At 44.1% G+C, this 15,561-nt stretch overlaps 1 protein-coding gene across 2 annotated transcripts; it reads left to right on the top strand.

Moving 5' to 3' along the window:
- The first annotated feature begins 7,614 nt into the window (after nt 1-7,614).
- TMEM100 (transmembrane protein 100) lies at nt 7,615-14,934 on the top strand. 2 transcript variants are annotated; one of them, XM_054083637.1, is made up of 3 exons: nt 7,615-7,637; nt 11,387-11,569; nt 13,953-14,934. In XM_054083637.1, the coding sequence occupies exon 3, from the start codon at nt 14,015-14,017 to the stop codon at nt 14,417-14,419; it is 405 nt and encodes a 134-aa protein (XP_053939612.1). In that variant the 5' UTR covers nt 7,615-7,637; nt 11,387-11,569; nt 13,953-14,014; the 3' UTR covers nt 14,420-14,934. The 2 variants fall into 2 exon arrangements, with proteins under 2 accessions (XP_053939612.1, XP_053939611.1); XM_054083636.1 differs by lacking the exon at nt 7,615-7,637 and adding an exon at nt 8,277-8,532.
- The last annotated feature ends 627 nt before the right edge of the window (nt 14,935-15,561 follow it).

Raw genomic sequence — 15,561 nt, 5'->3', positions numbered from 1 at the left:
AATGCGGCAGCACGAGGAGCGCAGCGAGGACCGGGCTGGAAGGGACCTCAGAGCCCATCCAGTGACAACCCTCGACACCTCCCACCGGATCAGGGTGTTCAAAGCCCCATCCAGCCTGGCCTTGAGCACCTCCAGGGATGGGGCAGCCCCCACTGCTCTGGGCAGCCTGGGCCAGGGTCTCCCCACCCTCATCGTGCAGAATTTCTTCCTAACGTCTAATCTGAATCTTCCCCCTTCCAATTTGAAGCCATTCCCCCTTGTCCTATCACTCCATGCCCTTCTAAAAAGTCCCTCCCCAGCTTTCCTGCAGCCCCTTTCAGCGCTGGAAGCTGCTCTGGGGTGTCCCCAGAGCCTTCTCCTCTCCAGGCTGAACAACCCCAACTCCCCCAGCGTGTCCTCATAGCAGAGGTGCTTCAGCCCTCAGACCATCCTCTGGATCACAGCAGCTCCATCTCCTTCTTATGCTGAGGAATCCCAGAGCTGGATGCAAGGCTCCCAAGTGGGGTTTCAGGAGTGAGGAGGGGCAGAAAGTTAAAGCCACTTCCCCTCGTGCTATCGCTCCATGCCCTTGTTCCTCAGCTGACATCACACACCTCTCACCTTGGGCTCCTAATGAATGGCACTGCCTATAACACTGTATGAAGCTGGCAGAGCATTTCAGGGCAAAATGCAAATCGCTAGGGCAACCCCTTGGAGTTGTAAATTGGTGTTAGTAAACCTTTATTCTTCTAATTCCTGTAAGATTTTCCTACAGAACACTCTGTCTTCAGAATGATACGCAAGCAGCTCTGAGCTATGGGATGTCATCAAACCCCCTGACTGATGTCAAGCTGCCCAACAACACAAGCCCAACGTTTCTGGTGGTAACCTCTGTGCAAGGCTGGCAAAATCTAGCTTTTTCTAGCTTCCCTGCCAAGCGGCTGACTTCTTTGACAAAGAGTTCACTTATGTCAGCTGTCCCTTCCAGTCCGTTGGTTTGCAAACAGAGCATGAGGACTTCTGGCTGACTCTGGTTTGGACATGCAGGCTGAGTGTCATTTTGCACAACACAGGAAACGTTGGGAGAGAGTTTTGGCAGAAGGCGAGACACAACTCTGCCACCATCATACAAATTTGATGCCAGAACTTGACCTATAGCATCTCTCTAAAACAATGTCACTAACAGTCAAACCAGCTCTCACCTCCCTAGTGAAAGTGTTAGGCACACATTCCAGTTCTTTTGGTTTATTTTTGTAGTATGCTTACATGTATTATGACCTTTTAATATTAATATTAATCTTTATATAGTACATATAAAATATTTTGGCTTATTTGTGTTCTTTGTGAATTACAATAGCGTGCTTTCCGTCAGCTTAGCTGGTCTCCGAAACATGATGACAATACATTAATTATGACTGAACCATTACAAGTAGATTCTTGGCTGAGTTAAATTCGGTGGAGCTGCGCTGCTCACCCAGCAGAGGATCTAGTCTTGAAAATGGAATATGAGGCAATGGTCTGTGAGATTGATTGAGGTTATCTTGCAGAAATATTTAAACAGTAGTTTTCTTTCTGCTGTGATTTTCTCACATTTCTATCACACTTTTAAATCCCGTTCATGCTGTGAAATAGGACTCACATAAGACTGAAAGACTTTGTGGTGCTTGTTTGTACAGCGATGACTTTCACCCAGTGTGAAAAGGAGTTGTGAGTCAAAGGTTGGTGTTTAGCACGCAGCAAGGACACAGGCCTGTAAGTGAGCCTGTGAGATTGCGTGATGTCTTAGGGAGCCGTGGTCCTGCAAAGGGACTGAAGTAACCACAGCTCAATGTTGCCTGTTAGTTTGCACTAAATGTTTGCATTATATGATTTCCTACATGGCATCAGAGTTGGGCTGTGGCTGCAGCTGCCTGCCACTCCCTCCTTCCCTCAGCGCTCATGGAAAAAGATATTTATCTCATAAAGTTACTCTGGGGACCAAAGCTTTCAAAAATGCATTACTTTGTGACCTTTTTACTTGGTAAATAAGGAGTGGTGATTACTAAGAAAGCACATACAGTTCTGAAAGGAGACTTTATTTTCTGGTTTTGTGTATGTTTATGTAAGTGTTATTATTTATCACTTGTATGTCCATGTGTTGCCCTCGGTTTAGGGATAGAAGCTAAATTTTGAGCCCAAACCTTTGGATATCTGCAGTACTAGGTAGTGTGGCTGTAGTCTGGGGTGAATTCAGACACAGACGAAGACTCCGTTCCTAAAGCTCTGCCCCAGCAGACAGCAGGAGAGCAACTGCTTCAAGGCAGCTGGGTCTGGGAATATGAACCCAGGCTTGAGCACAGCTACGGAAGGCAGCCTAGATACAGCACGATCCAGTCCCACACATGGATCAGGGACCTAAATACTAACTGAATGGAAATAGAGGGTTACTATTCTAGGGCAGTGAGGGGGAGTTTCAAAAGTGCCCACAACTTGACCCACATACTTTGTATTTCTTAGGTACTACAGGTACTGCTGGGAAATGAAACCTCAAAGAAACTTGCTGATCTGGCCTATCAATGAGATTAATGCATCTAAATTGCCCACTGTTGTAGGTTGTTTTTTTTTTTTTTTAAATGGAAATAATCTGTATTAATTCCACCCTAGCACCTAGCCTTTCTGCTACTGGGATCAACACCGAGTAATCCATTGAATTCTATGGTGTGGCGTCAAATCAGTAAATTGGAGAACTCCTCCACTGGGAAATCATATGTGACCAAAAATGAAAACAGCAATGAATACTACATTGGTGCTTTTGGGTCCCAGATGGTTTTCCATGTTTGTTTTGGATATGGGTATCCATACGTGAGACAGTGCTGCCACTATATTGTGTTTTCCTGCATCTGTCCCTGTGGGGCACTGGTGCACTTTGAGAAATTCCTGAAGATAAACTAAAGATGCTGGATTTTGATGGATTCAGCTGCTCTGCAGATATTTATATACTATTGTAATTTCATTTTACTCAGCGCATTCCACAAACTTTGCAAAAGTGCTGACTAGTCCTGACACTCCATTTATACAGCATGCATGTTTGTATTTCTATTACATGTAGCCATAACAATTATATCTTCTGCTACTGTTGTTTTACTGACTGCATTGTGTAAAAGCCTTTCTCACAAATTCTTTCCTGAGTTTTGCAGCTTGCAAGGAGCAATTTCTTCATCCAGAAAACTGCCAACAATAGCATCTCCTACCACAGATGTGCATGTGGAAGGCAGTCTGTATACTACTCTCCTGTATGGATCAAATGCAAATCTGGTTTTTCAACCCTCGTAGAATATGCAGAAAACCTAGCCTGTGTGTCACACTGAGGTTTCTATATATTTTATGTATTTTATATTCCTGAATAAATGTATAGGCAGGAAGGTGCACTGGGAGTGACAATCATCTCTTCTGCAAAGAACTGGCAGAAAACAGGAACTGTTTGAGCTGTGAGAAGAGGTCTTAAATAGCCATTAAACCCAGGCTCATAACGGCCTCCTTCGTGGAGTTGTACTTAACCCCAAACTAGGACTACATTTTCATAATTTCTAGTATCATAGTATCTAGTTTCAACAGAGCTCCACCAAATGGAAGAGGATTCGGAGAATACCTGGAGTTCTGCTGATTTCCTGTCTTCTAATACCAGATATTCATCTTGGGTAAAGAGTTTTAATATGCTGGACTCCTGGTGTCAGGACCCATCTCTTTTGTTTGGTCACATTTACTTTTGACTTACACCTTTCAGCCACAGCTGTCTGGAAAGTAATGCACTCCCAGTGGAAATAAACTGGAGATTGTGAGGTTTGACCTATTTACCTGGCCTTGAGGAAAGAGGTAATTTTAAAACTTCACTTTGGGAAAGAAGGGATTGCATTATTATCTGCATGACCTAATATGACTCATTCAAAAGATAAGCAAAGCTATTTAGATCTTGACTTCATTTGGCAAATGATTGTCCTTACCACACCCTCTACTTTCCTAACCTGTTTACACGGATGTAGAAATATTTCTAAAACTTTCCCTCCGCCTGTGATGCTAAAGCAGATGATAAACATGAAAAGCTCTCTTCTGTGGGAACAGTGAGAACTAGTTTTACTGCAGTAATTCTTTCTTTTCTCTTCTTTCCTAACTATCCTTTAGCTCACTTGACTGACTGTTAATTTCACAGAAGTCGTCTGTTATGTGGGAGAAAATCTGGGTATTTTAGCTCTATGCAGTATTTTACATAGATCTTGTGTATAGATTTAGTCCCAGGGATCATAGCAGAGTAGGACAAAGAAAGACTCATCAGACAGGGTAAAAGCCAAAAGATTTTAAGTTAACATTAAAAAAAATAGAAAAACTAGAAATAAAGCATAATTCTTTAACAGTAAAGACAGTAACATATTTGAATGAATTGGCAAAACAAATTCTCCATCTCCTGATTGGATGATTTTCTGAAAAATATACTTCATATGAGCAGGGAATTTTGGTTTCATAGTACAGATCTTGGACTGAACATAAAATTGAATGCTTCGTGTTACTCAGGATGTCAACTAAGAAATCTGAAGACTTCTTCTGCCCAAAAAACTCTATTTGTGCATCAACAGCCACTGAACACCATTGGCAAGGAGTGATTTCCCCATAACTCTTCCTTTCCCTCCTCACCAATTTTCCCAAGCTGTCTAGAACCTACAGAGAAGCTTGTTTAAAGGAAGCTATTCAACTGATGGCCCTTGAGTTAGCTGAAAGCTCACAGTTTTCTTTCTGCTGCTGGAGAGTCAATTACAATGGCTGAAGTGCTGCATATTCATTAGACTGATGATTCGAAGAGGGAACAGCGTGTGCTCTTTATGCCCTCTGTACTGGCAGAGCAGGGAAGCAGGATGCAAAATGTCTCTTGACATCATCCACTAGGTGAGCTTGGACAAATCACTTTTTCAGCTCTTTGTCTGCATTTCCTTTCATGTCTTTGTGCCCTCTAAATTCTTTGGGGTACTCAGTGGAGGTGGAAGAACAAGAAATACTCTCTGCAGAGCCATGGGAAGAGATCATTCCTACCCTGACTTAAATCTCAGCTGAATCTGCTGGATCCTGCTGCGATAGTCTCTAACAAAAAATACTGATATGGTGAAATTACATTGTCTTGTGTTTGTAACCAGGCTTCCTCCTAGATCAGCCAGAAAGCTCTCATGTCACTACAGAACCAGAGGTTCTGTAACTGACTTGTGCAAGATTCAGGATTTGGCTTCTGGGAGTGTGGTGGATCCCTCTGCTAACTAAAAGCACATGTCTGCCTAAGGAATGCAGCTCTTCAGATGTGAATTTCATGTAATTACGAAAGCAGTAGGAGATAAGAATAATTATTTTCAGTTCCAGATGTCCTGTCTCCTTCAGCACTGCAGGAAGACTAAGTGAAAGTCAAGTAAGGCAGTAATGAAGTCCAAATGCACAGCAGGATAACTGATGCTGACCAAAGTACTGGTAGGACCTAATAGAGTTCAAAGAAAATTCCTTTCCATATTCCTAGTCACCAAAGAGGTTTCTCATTATAAGCACATCCATTTCATGAGCTTGATTACACACAGGGTGGGTGGTTTGCACAGCTATCAGCCACCAGGGCTGAACTCCCTCACACTGTAAACTGTTTTAATGAAGGGAGCTACAGCATTTTATGTGAAATTATTTGGTTCTCTGGTTTAACTGGCTCTGTTGAGGACTTCATTCCCCGTCACAAAACACACACTCTGCATGACACGATAAGGACAATTTACAATATGTTAACCATGTTGAAAGAGTGCTTTCTAAAAGTTTCAGTAAATGCAAATCAACTGGTGTGTTTTGTCCATGTGTGGGCTTAGGGATGAAATAAAGGAAAACTCTGTGGAGGATTAGGGAAAAGGCAAGAAAAACTAATTGAATAGGGAGTCCACAATGGTTGTACTTTGCCAGATTAATGAGTCACTGTTTGCTGCACTGTTGAGGCCCAGGAGACTGTGAGAAACTCAAAAGAAGCCATAAAGTATTGCAAGTGTGTCTTAGTAGGCAGAGCAACAGCATTGCTCAATTTAGGAGTAAAGCTCTTCTCTCTCAATAGGCTGCATGAGTTCCAGAATCACACAGGCTTCTCACTTATTATTGTCCCGGCCGCTGGGGCTGCACCTCCTCCTAAACAGCTGTGTTAAGGCCGCAGGGAGGAGATTTTGTCATTTGGGGCAGGTCCCAAAGGGGAACTATGTAGTGTTAAAGCACAGCAGTCCAAAATTGTGAACCTGTAACCCCCCCCACTGCAGCTGTCGCTCAGTCCTGAAGTTTTCTTAGCTATTTGCACTGAGTTTCTACAGGTGCCAAACATGCTGCTTCGGGTATGTTTGGTGCTTCTTTCTTTATATCCTTGGAGAGTCATGCTCAGAATGCAGCAGGACCTTAAAAGGCAGAGACAGTCAGTTGTCCCTTTTGGAAAAGGCTACAGGGGTGCTGCCCAAAGTTATATTCGACCCTTATGTGCCTGAGAGCTATAAACCCATCCTTCTAGGGGAGAGCCTGCCTATCTCTCGGCACTAGAGGGAGACGACATTCCCATCACTTTCCATCTCAGCTTTTCTGCTTCTCAAAACGGTGCTACAATTGCACGGGGTCTAGAAAACAGCATGACTTTCTAACTATTGTTAGGGCATTTATTTGTACAGAAACACGTGAATGCAAAGCCCAGCTTCAATGCTTGTTTATGTGCACTCAGATTAGTTCCTTAAAAATCAGATTGGGAATTGTGTTTTGTAATACTTTCAGTATTTTATGTAATAATTGCAGTACTAATGGTGTGGAAAAGTAAGAATGTACTAGTGGAACTGCTGATGGTGTAGGCATGGGAGGGATTTCTCTGTCAGCATAGGAGGACCGAATCCTGTGCTGGAAGGACTAGAGAGGAATTGATGCAATAGGAATGGAGTGAAATTTAGGTCATGCACATATGTGCTAACAGCAAGAATTTCTGATCTAAAGCGATAAATGGAACTGGTACTGGAAATAAATCCAGACCTACTGAAGAACCTGAGGATAGTTATGAAATGTTAATATTTCTGGTAGAGACAGGAAAATTCGTGTACTTCTACGCAGGATTCTGGTCAGGCAACATCTGAAAAAAATGGTGATCAAAAGTAAGACTGAGGGAGTCTGATTTCTACCTCTTAAGACATTAGAGGGTTAATTAGTGAAAGAAAGAACATCTGTTTCAGCCAGAGGCTTGTTCATCTGTGTGTAATTGTCTATGGAGTCATGCAGCTAGAAACAAGATAGAGGTTCCTGGATATCAGCAGAAGAGGGCTCAGAACCTTCCAACAGGAGGAGTAGGAATCCTGTTTGGTTTGAGGTGGAACTCAGCAAGTTTAATAAGGATGTTTTACCTCACATGACTGCCTGTATTAGGAAGGACTGGACTCAATGGCTCAAGAGATGCTCTCTAATGACAGTTCCCCCATCATCTGCTGAAATGCTTATGTGTTTAGAAGGAACACTTGCAAATGGGGACAAAAAGACAGTTTCTTGCATAAAGCCCTTCCATAACCCCCTGGGCTGATGCGGCTGGAGGAGATGACCCCTTGGCATGGCATCACTGGGGTGTTCTGAAGACACAGGGAAGTCCCAGCCCCTGCGAAGCTGATGTGAGTTTTGCTATTCATTTCGGTGAGGCCAGGATTTTGCTCTGGAAAGGGAGTCAAAAGTACATGTGTGCTCTCAGAGACAGGGTGTCTGATCAAATACAGCTGGTGCACTGCTCCTTTATCCATCATTGATAAAACAGTGCGTTTTGAATATAAACTTTGGGTAACCTTAACCACAAAATTCAAACATGTCCTTTACAACCCTTAAAAGCAAAATATCTCTGCTTTTTGTCTGCAAAGAACGGAAATCGCTGCAAAAAATAAATCGCAGATCCCCTGTACTCCTCCACTCCAAACCCCGGCAGGACTTGGGGCTCGCTCGAAACGTGTGATTAAAGCATATTTCTAGACGATAGATAAAACTTCATCTTTTAAGGCTGTAATCCAAAAGTATGCTCCTCCTCATTTGATTCTAGTTGAGCACCAGCTCGCGGTTTGGGTGTCAGCTGGGAGTTTGCTCTCGCCGCACCCAGCGCTGCCCCCGCGGACCTCCCCAAGGGCTGCGGGCAGGCAGGGAGCCCTCTGCCCGCACGGCATCGCCCTGTGCTGACACCGGTGGGGCGCCGGGGAGGGCAGGGAGGGCTGGGGAGCGCTCGCCCAGCTCCCCCCTTTGCAGGGCGCGATGCAGACGCCGCCGCGCATCACCCCAGCCGGGCGAGCGGAGGGCAGGGCAGGCTCCTTCTCGCCCTGCCCAGCCCGGCCCCTGGAGGCCAGCCTTCCTCCCGGCCCGAGCGGGACCTTCCCGGTGCGCCCGCCCCGCCCGCTGCTGCCTTTTGCTCCGCTCCCTTAATTGTTTGGCTCTCACCGAGAACTTTGTGCGCGGTCCCTTGTGCAGCGAGCGGAGCCGCATCCCCTCCTGTGCTCGCCCGCCGCGCTGCTGCCCGGCAGCCGGGAGGTAAGGCACGGCTCGGCATGCAATGGCACGGAATAGCACAGCATGGCACACGATATTATAGCATGGTCTGGCACAGCTCAGTTTAGCTCGGCTCAGCTCAGCTTAGCTCGGCTCAGCTCAGTTGAGCTCAGCTCGGCTCAGCTCAGTTCAGCTAGACTCAGTTCAGTTCGGCTAGGCTCGGCTCGGCTCAGTTTAGCTCGGCTCATCTCGGTTCAGTTTAGCTCGGCTCAGTTTGGCTCGGCTCAGTTTGACTCGGCTCAGTTTGGCTCAGCTCAGTTTGGCTCGGCTCGGCTCAGCTTAGCTCAGCTCAGCTGCGCTCGGCTCCGGGGCGCTCCAGGCATCCCCCCCCGCGGGTCCGAGCACGGCTCCCTCCTGGCACAAGGCTTTCCCCAGGGGATGAAGTCTTGCCATTCACATTCCCCGCAGGCGGGGAGCTCCTCGTGTGCCCGGCGGAGCCTTTGCTGCGGGGTGCGGAGCAGCAGGCGTGCGTGACGCTTCCCATGCCTCTCCTCTCCCGCACTGGTGTTGGGGATGGGGGTGATGCGCAGCGGTTTCCCCCAGGTGTGCGTGATGCTTTGCAAACAGGTTAGAAAGTTGTGCCGTTTGCTGGGTGGCAGGGATGGTTTGTGGAGGGATGGCAGCGACCTTTGGAGGTTTGTTTGGCAAGGATGGCAGGGTTGGTTTGTGGAGGCTTTTGGTTGGGTTCCATCCTACCCTCCAACTGCATCTGAAAAATGAAAAAAGGTGTGAGAGCTTGCGTGTGGTAATTGCGTTACCTAAAAACTTAGTGATGGAAGCTTCTCAGCGTCCGGAGGCGCGCAGTTGGCGTGGGTGTGATGTGTTCTTCTGCTACCCTTGCAGTTCAGGGCTTGACCTGGAGCCTTGTAAGTACAAATCCTAGTTCTCTATTCCCAGGAGTGTTCGCATGGGGAAGAGTTGAAGGGTAGTGTTCAGGATTACTGTAGTCTGTTGAATCCCAGATGAACTCTGGTTCTCCTTCAGTACGGAAGGACTCCTTATGCTCTTTTCCACAGTCGCTTTAATGCAAAACCAAGTGCAAAGCATGTGCATTATGATTGATTGGAATTTTACATGAGCAAAAAAGAGTGTCTGAGATATTATGCAAAATACAGTGAATCAGGTCCAGAGCCTGAAAGCACAAAAGTTAAATGTGCCCTACTGGTTCTGAATAAAATGAAAAAAAAAAAAGGAGGGGGGGAAAGGATTGTACTGGCTGAGAAATATAAGCTCTTTGCACTTGCACGGAGATACTCAGTGTGTGGGAAGCTTCCTGAGACAGCACCACACTGAAATGATTCAGAGTTAAGATATTGGAAGCTTAATGTATAGATTTCATGTGTTTCTGCTTCTCAGCTTTGTGGTGAGGGAGAGGAGGAGGAAGGGAGAAATCCTGTCTGGTAAAAAAACCCTGTTCTGTCAGTCATTTTTTTGATAAAGGCATTAATTTAAAAGATTACCTAAACTGTATGTAGTCAAGGGTGAATACAAATAAATTACTGACAGAGCAATGAATCTTTCGAAGAATGATGCTAGCAGAGCGGCTTAGGGGGCACAGTTGCACTAGGAAGAGCTTTTCAAACAAGTGTAACCATTCCTGTAACTGGAGTGGGAGTTGACTGCAAGATAATTTCAGAGGTCTGCTTTTGTTTTAGTGCAATCTGGATTATTTACCTAAAGTCAGTTTTTTTCTTCATTACCCTCCAAACCTTTCAACAAGTCAAACTAAGTGCTAGGTAGTGTGCGAGCATATAGTGAAGGAGATAAGCAAGGAGACTTCCTTGTTATTAGCCAACATCAATAATCAGCTAAATATACTTTAGCTATGTCACAGACTCATTCCAAGGATCATCTAGAGAAGAACAGCAGTAGTTTGTGCCTGTAAATGTTTGTGTTTGTGAAATGTTAGCATGGTCTAAATAAATAGAGAAAAAGCCCTTAAAGTTTATCATTATATGAATTTATTCTCATGAGCTTTATTCCCATCCCCACGCCTGCTTCAGTATCAAAATGATCCTCCATAATCATGCATATATAGGAAGGGAATGTTGAATAAGATTAGCAACATAAATCTCTGCTGCTTCCTAAGTTTTACCCAGCTGCTTGGTAGTTTCACAGCTGTTTCTGCAGTTTATAACAACTTCCATCACTCTGCTTTCTGCGAAGCTGTCACACTGCTCTGCTTCAGATTCTGTCCCTGTTTGAGATATGAGTCTTGTTTTAAAAACTCTGATAACAGAAATGAGCAATAATCAATATAATGGATTTAATTTTATTACAGTGAGTTCTTGGACTGTTTGCCTTTTTGTTTTTTTTCCAGTGAGAAGGTTTTGAGATTATATTTCTTGGGATTTGTTACAGTAGAATACATGTAAAATATTTAGTGGGAAGCATGCTGTCACTGTCAGTTTGCAGCTAGGAAAACCAAGGCACAGGGAGGCAATTTGCTTAAACAAACTGGAGACATAGACGAGACAAAACCTCAAGTATTCTGAATTGGAATTCACATAGGTGAAGTGAGCAATGGAAGTTAAGTGAGATTTTTGACTACAGAAATACATATGTGTGCTTTTTCCTGCCTAGCTTGCTCTGGGGGACTTGCCTGGGTTGTGACATTCCGTGTTGAGACGACACATCATCAAGGGAAAATGTTACAGAGGGCTAGAAATGGGTGGCTGCTGCCAAGAAAAGAGGCAGAAACCATGGGGAGAGCCAGAGGGTGAACATCTCCTGCTTCAGTTAGGTTAGGAGCGGGAGTCAGCCTATAGCAGGAGCTTTTCCAAGCAGGAGTTGTGTTCTTAAGAAGCTGATAAATATCCAACAACTTTTCCTGTAGGAAACTTCCATGCTAGAATATTGTCACCTCCGATTCATCATTCAGCAACATCTGACACTTCAAAGCCTGGAGCGGCTTTTGCTGCTGCATGACCGCCTTGAATTGACATACGAGACATCTTAAGCTGTCTTCCTCTGCTTCCTGAGCCAACGGATTTCTTACGATGGATTTCTCCTGGACCTGGTAGGTGTGCATGCTGATGGATTTCACGTTTTTTCGGTAAATCTCAATTTACACTTCTTAGTGGATAAAACAGTGCTCTCCTCTTTATTCAGCGTTACCCTCAGATTGACACAGAAACACATTCTTCCTCCAAGTCAAAGTAGCTCCTTAAGAAAGTACTTCTGGTATGATTAGCAAGAGGATGCTGGTGCTGCCGGGTATCCTTGCCTATATTTCTTACCCTGAAACTTGAACCAAGTCACCTGTTGGCGTAAGTCAGAAGTGACTTTGCCCGCAATGAAGATCTCTAGTGCCTGGTTTTCTAGGGCTGAATACCTTTACTTACACTTCAAGTAGGTTCTGTTGTTTATTTAACTTACAGTATTTAAATAGAGGCCAGTTTATTTGTTTTATGTGAAGACCTGTCTGCTTACATCCTATTATAGGCAAGAACTGTGCTTCTCAGAAGTCAACAGGTATTTTGCCATTGACTTAATTTTGATAGTTAGGAGATTTTTGAAAAAATTCATCTTACTTTTGACTGTATAAATGTATCTTCTTTCTTCATGAATCTCTGTACAAGACAGCTAAGAGATTTAATATTCATTGGGGATGGAGGTGAAGCGAATAGGCAAGGACTCTTAGAGACAGGAGTAAATAGACTGAATATTAAAGTTTTTCAGAATAAACATGTTTAATATGAGCCAAATCCAAACCCTTTTCAAGTTATTGGGAAGCTTCCCTGTTTCTGTGACTGTTAGAGTATTTGGACTTTTGAGCATTTATTACTATGTATTTGGAACTAAGAGACCTTTCATATGGAAAAGGGTTATTTTTTTTCCACCTTTATTAGACCAGTGAACAAAAGCTTTGTCAAACCAGATCTGAACTTTCCTTCTCTCCTTAGGGCTGAAGGAAACTCAGATACAAACTGTCTTGACTAGATACAGAGCATCGCCTCTTTGTGCATGTGTTTAAAAATAGTGCAGTCCTCTTTCTCACAAAACACACGGTCAGTTACATGAGGTACTGAGATACAAACCCAAGGGCTCTCCACAATGGGCAAATATATCTTAGCAACAAGGGTGGGAGTGGTGGGAAAGGAAAAGGAGAATACAAGTATCTGGCAATTAACTTCCTAGTCACAGATGTGAAGGTGATAAAAGTGATAAAAGCATTACTGCATTGCCAACGCTCTTCCTTGTTCGCTCAGCTGCATACCATGCTGTGTGTAGGAGCGAAAGCTACACCGCCCGTACCAGTGATCTGTGGAGGAGTCCTGTGAGCTGCTCGCAGCGGGAAAACCCAGTGGTTCCCCAGTGCCCCGGTTTCTCTTATACGTGGTGGGGTGCACTGAGCGCACAGCTTGGTCCAGGGCATCACAGCTGCAGTAGCCTTAGCGTTGTCAGAGGCCAACTGCACACTCGTGGGTGGTCCCCACACCATCAGCACCGCGGTGTGATGGCAAAGGTCTGTCAGCCTGAAGCAGTGGAGAGCCGTGGGCTCATTGTGCCCTGATCGGGGACTGCACTTCGGCACTGGGCTCCATGGAGCCAGCAGCTGTTTTGCCCATAATGCAGTCAAGCTGTGCTGCTGTCTGTAGGGCTGAGAGCGTGTATATGATACGAGAGAGTAGGACAGCAACCGACTGTAACTCAGATGAGTGAATATGACTGTAAATCTCCCTCCCATGCAGTAACATGGATGTGGTTTCATGGACTTATAAGGAACCCAGTTTTTTGCCATTAAGCTGATTGAAATGGCAAACCAACAGTCTGGCATGGATGCTGCTGTAACGGTAGGTTCACCAGCTTTCAGGTGGCCTTGCCTGAGAGCAGGGAATTGTCTTCAGCCCCATTCACCCCACATCCGTACCTAGTCATGACCATTTGAATTTTTTTCTAGGTAGAACTTGCCTTGAGAAAGTGTTTGTTGTTCAGTCCTGGATTTGGCTGGATTTGCCCATGGTGTGCATTGGAGCAAATATGTGTAAGGTGTGCGTGTGGGTGTATAAAGAACAGTGTGAAAAAGTGTGTGTGAATGAAAATAGCCCCTGAACTTTGCCTCCTCATCAGAAAATGTTGATGCCATTGAAATCTGAATTGCATCCGCAAATACTGACTTTAGGGTGGAAGTTAAAGTGGGATTTGGCCCGTTGCACTTTAATGTTGGTTTTGTCCTGGTCTTGACTGTTCTTCCTAGCACTTATGCACATGCTAATGAGTACCGTAAGGATTGATTCAAGCCTGCCACAATCAATACTATTACAATTAAGCTTGTGCATAAATTCTTGTGGGCTTAGAGCATCTGCTTTTTTGTTATCCCGAGTGGCGTGTTTCTGTGTCACCCGTTTGTCACAAAATGGTAATGCTGCTTAGTTGAACTCATGCTCTTCTCTCCACAGTGCAAGGTGTGTTCAGCAGAGCCTGCTCTAACGTGGGAATTGACAAAGTCAAGGCAATCAAGATGACAAATGAACCTATTAAAGAGATCCTGGGCACCCCAAAGCATCCTGATCCTGTAACCATGGAGAAGAGCAATAACAATGACTGTGTGATAACCACCATCCCTCTCGTCAGCGAATGCCAGCTGACTGCAGCCACAGGGGGAGCAGAGCTCTCCTGTTACCGCTGTACCATTCCCTTCGGTGTGGTTATCCTCATAGCTGGCATTGTGGTTACTGCTGTGGCATACAGCTTCAATTCCCATGGATCAATCATCTCGGTGTTTGGATTAGTCCTCTTGTCATCAGGACTCCTTTTGCTGGCTTCTAGTGCAGTGTGCTGGAAAATAAGGCAGCAAAACAAGAAAGCAAAGAGGCGGGAGAGCCAGACAGCGCTTGTGGCAAATCAGCGAACCTTGTTTGGCTAAAGACAGCAGGAGGAGGTTGGGCAGAAGGTAGAACCTTTGTAAGTCAACTTCACTATTTATCAGTAGGAGAGATTGCAGGTTTTAATTTAACATTGGAAATGAACATTTCATTCCATGAAATGAAAATGGAATGGATTAAGAAAACTGTTAATAACTCTGCAAATGCTTTTAATATTTTTTTACTGCAGACTTGATAGTGATTCTCTCCAAGACAGAGGAAAAAACGCTTTTCCTTCACAGCAAACGGTGTCATCATAACTGCAATCATCGTAACTGCGTACTCCAACATGCTGATCATATTGGGAAGGGAACTTGTGAGAACTAAGGAAATAATTTGAACTGATTTGAAATGCCAGAGATCTCCTTAAAATACACACTGTGACATTTGACCAAGGGAGAAGTCGTAGCGTTGGAAGTGACTACAAGCTTACGGCCAGATTGCCTGTGACTGAAATGGTAGCTCGAAAACAAACAAACAAACAAACAAAAAGCAGAAACAAACAACCAAACTGCAGGTTGTTCAATAAGCTGATTCTTATATTTTATGTAACTCCCCCCGTATCTGTGGTACTTTCCCCCTTTTTTAAACCAACTAATATTAATGTTGTTTTACTATTGAATAACAATAGATAGAAATGTGTAATTATATTGTCTAACCTAAATAACGAGGTATGATTATAGCTTAAATCATGAGACTTTTTTTGTAAATGAAGTGGACAGGTTTAGCACTTTTGATTATTTTGCTATAAAATTAAAAAGTAAATTTCATTAAAATAATATTCAGTGCTGCTAGAGCTTTAGAAAATCTATTTTCATTTCTATCAAGATAGCTTGTATCTTCGACTTTGTCTGCTTTATTATTCTATTTTTGTAGAAAAAAAACACCAAAACACCTATGACAATTTCCATCGACATGCTGATGTCTTACAAACATCTTTATAGATGTTTGCACCTTGATTAATAGCTCCGTTATTGAGAAATCATAACGTTCTGTTCTGCAAACACTGGCATGGTCAACTTTAGACACAACTGTTAATAATTACTTGTGGAAGCAAAGCTGTCTGTGTAGGGTTCACTGAATGAGCCTTGGGATTATGAATCCTTACAAAAAGCAGGACTTCGGTGTCCCTTGTGTGTGTCTG

Source organism: Cuculus canorus, chromosome 18 (assembly GCF_017976375.1).
Source record: "Cuculus canorus isolate bCucCan1 chromosome 18, bCucCan1.pri, whole genome shotgun sequence".
In the NCBI taxonomy this organism is placed as follows: domain Eukaryota; kingdom Metazoa; phylum Chordata; class Aves; order Cuculiformes; family Cuculidae; genus Cuculus; species Cuculus canorus.
Note: the sequence above shows the minus strand (reverse complement) of the source record. Positions and strands in the feature narration are given on the sequence as shown.

Excerpts from the sequence above, each read along its gene's own strand:
- TMEM100 (XM_054083637.1), top strand. The coding sequence starts at position 14,015 with ATGACAAATGAACCTATTAAAGAGATCCTGGGCACCCCAAAGCATCCT.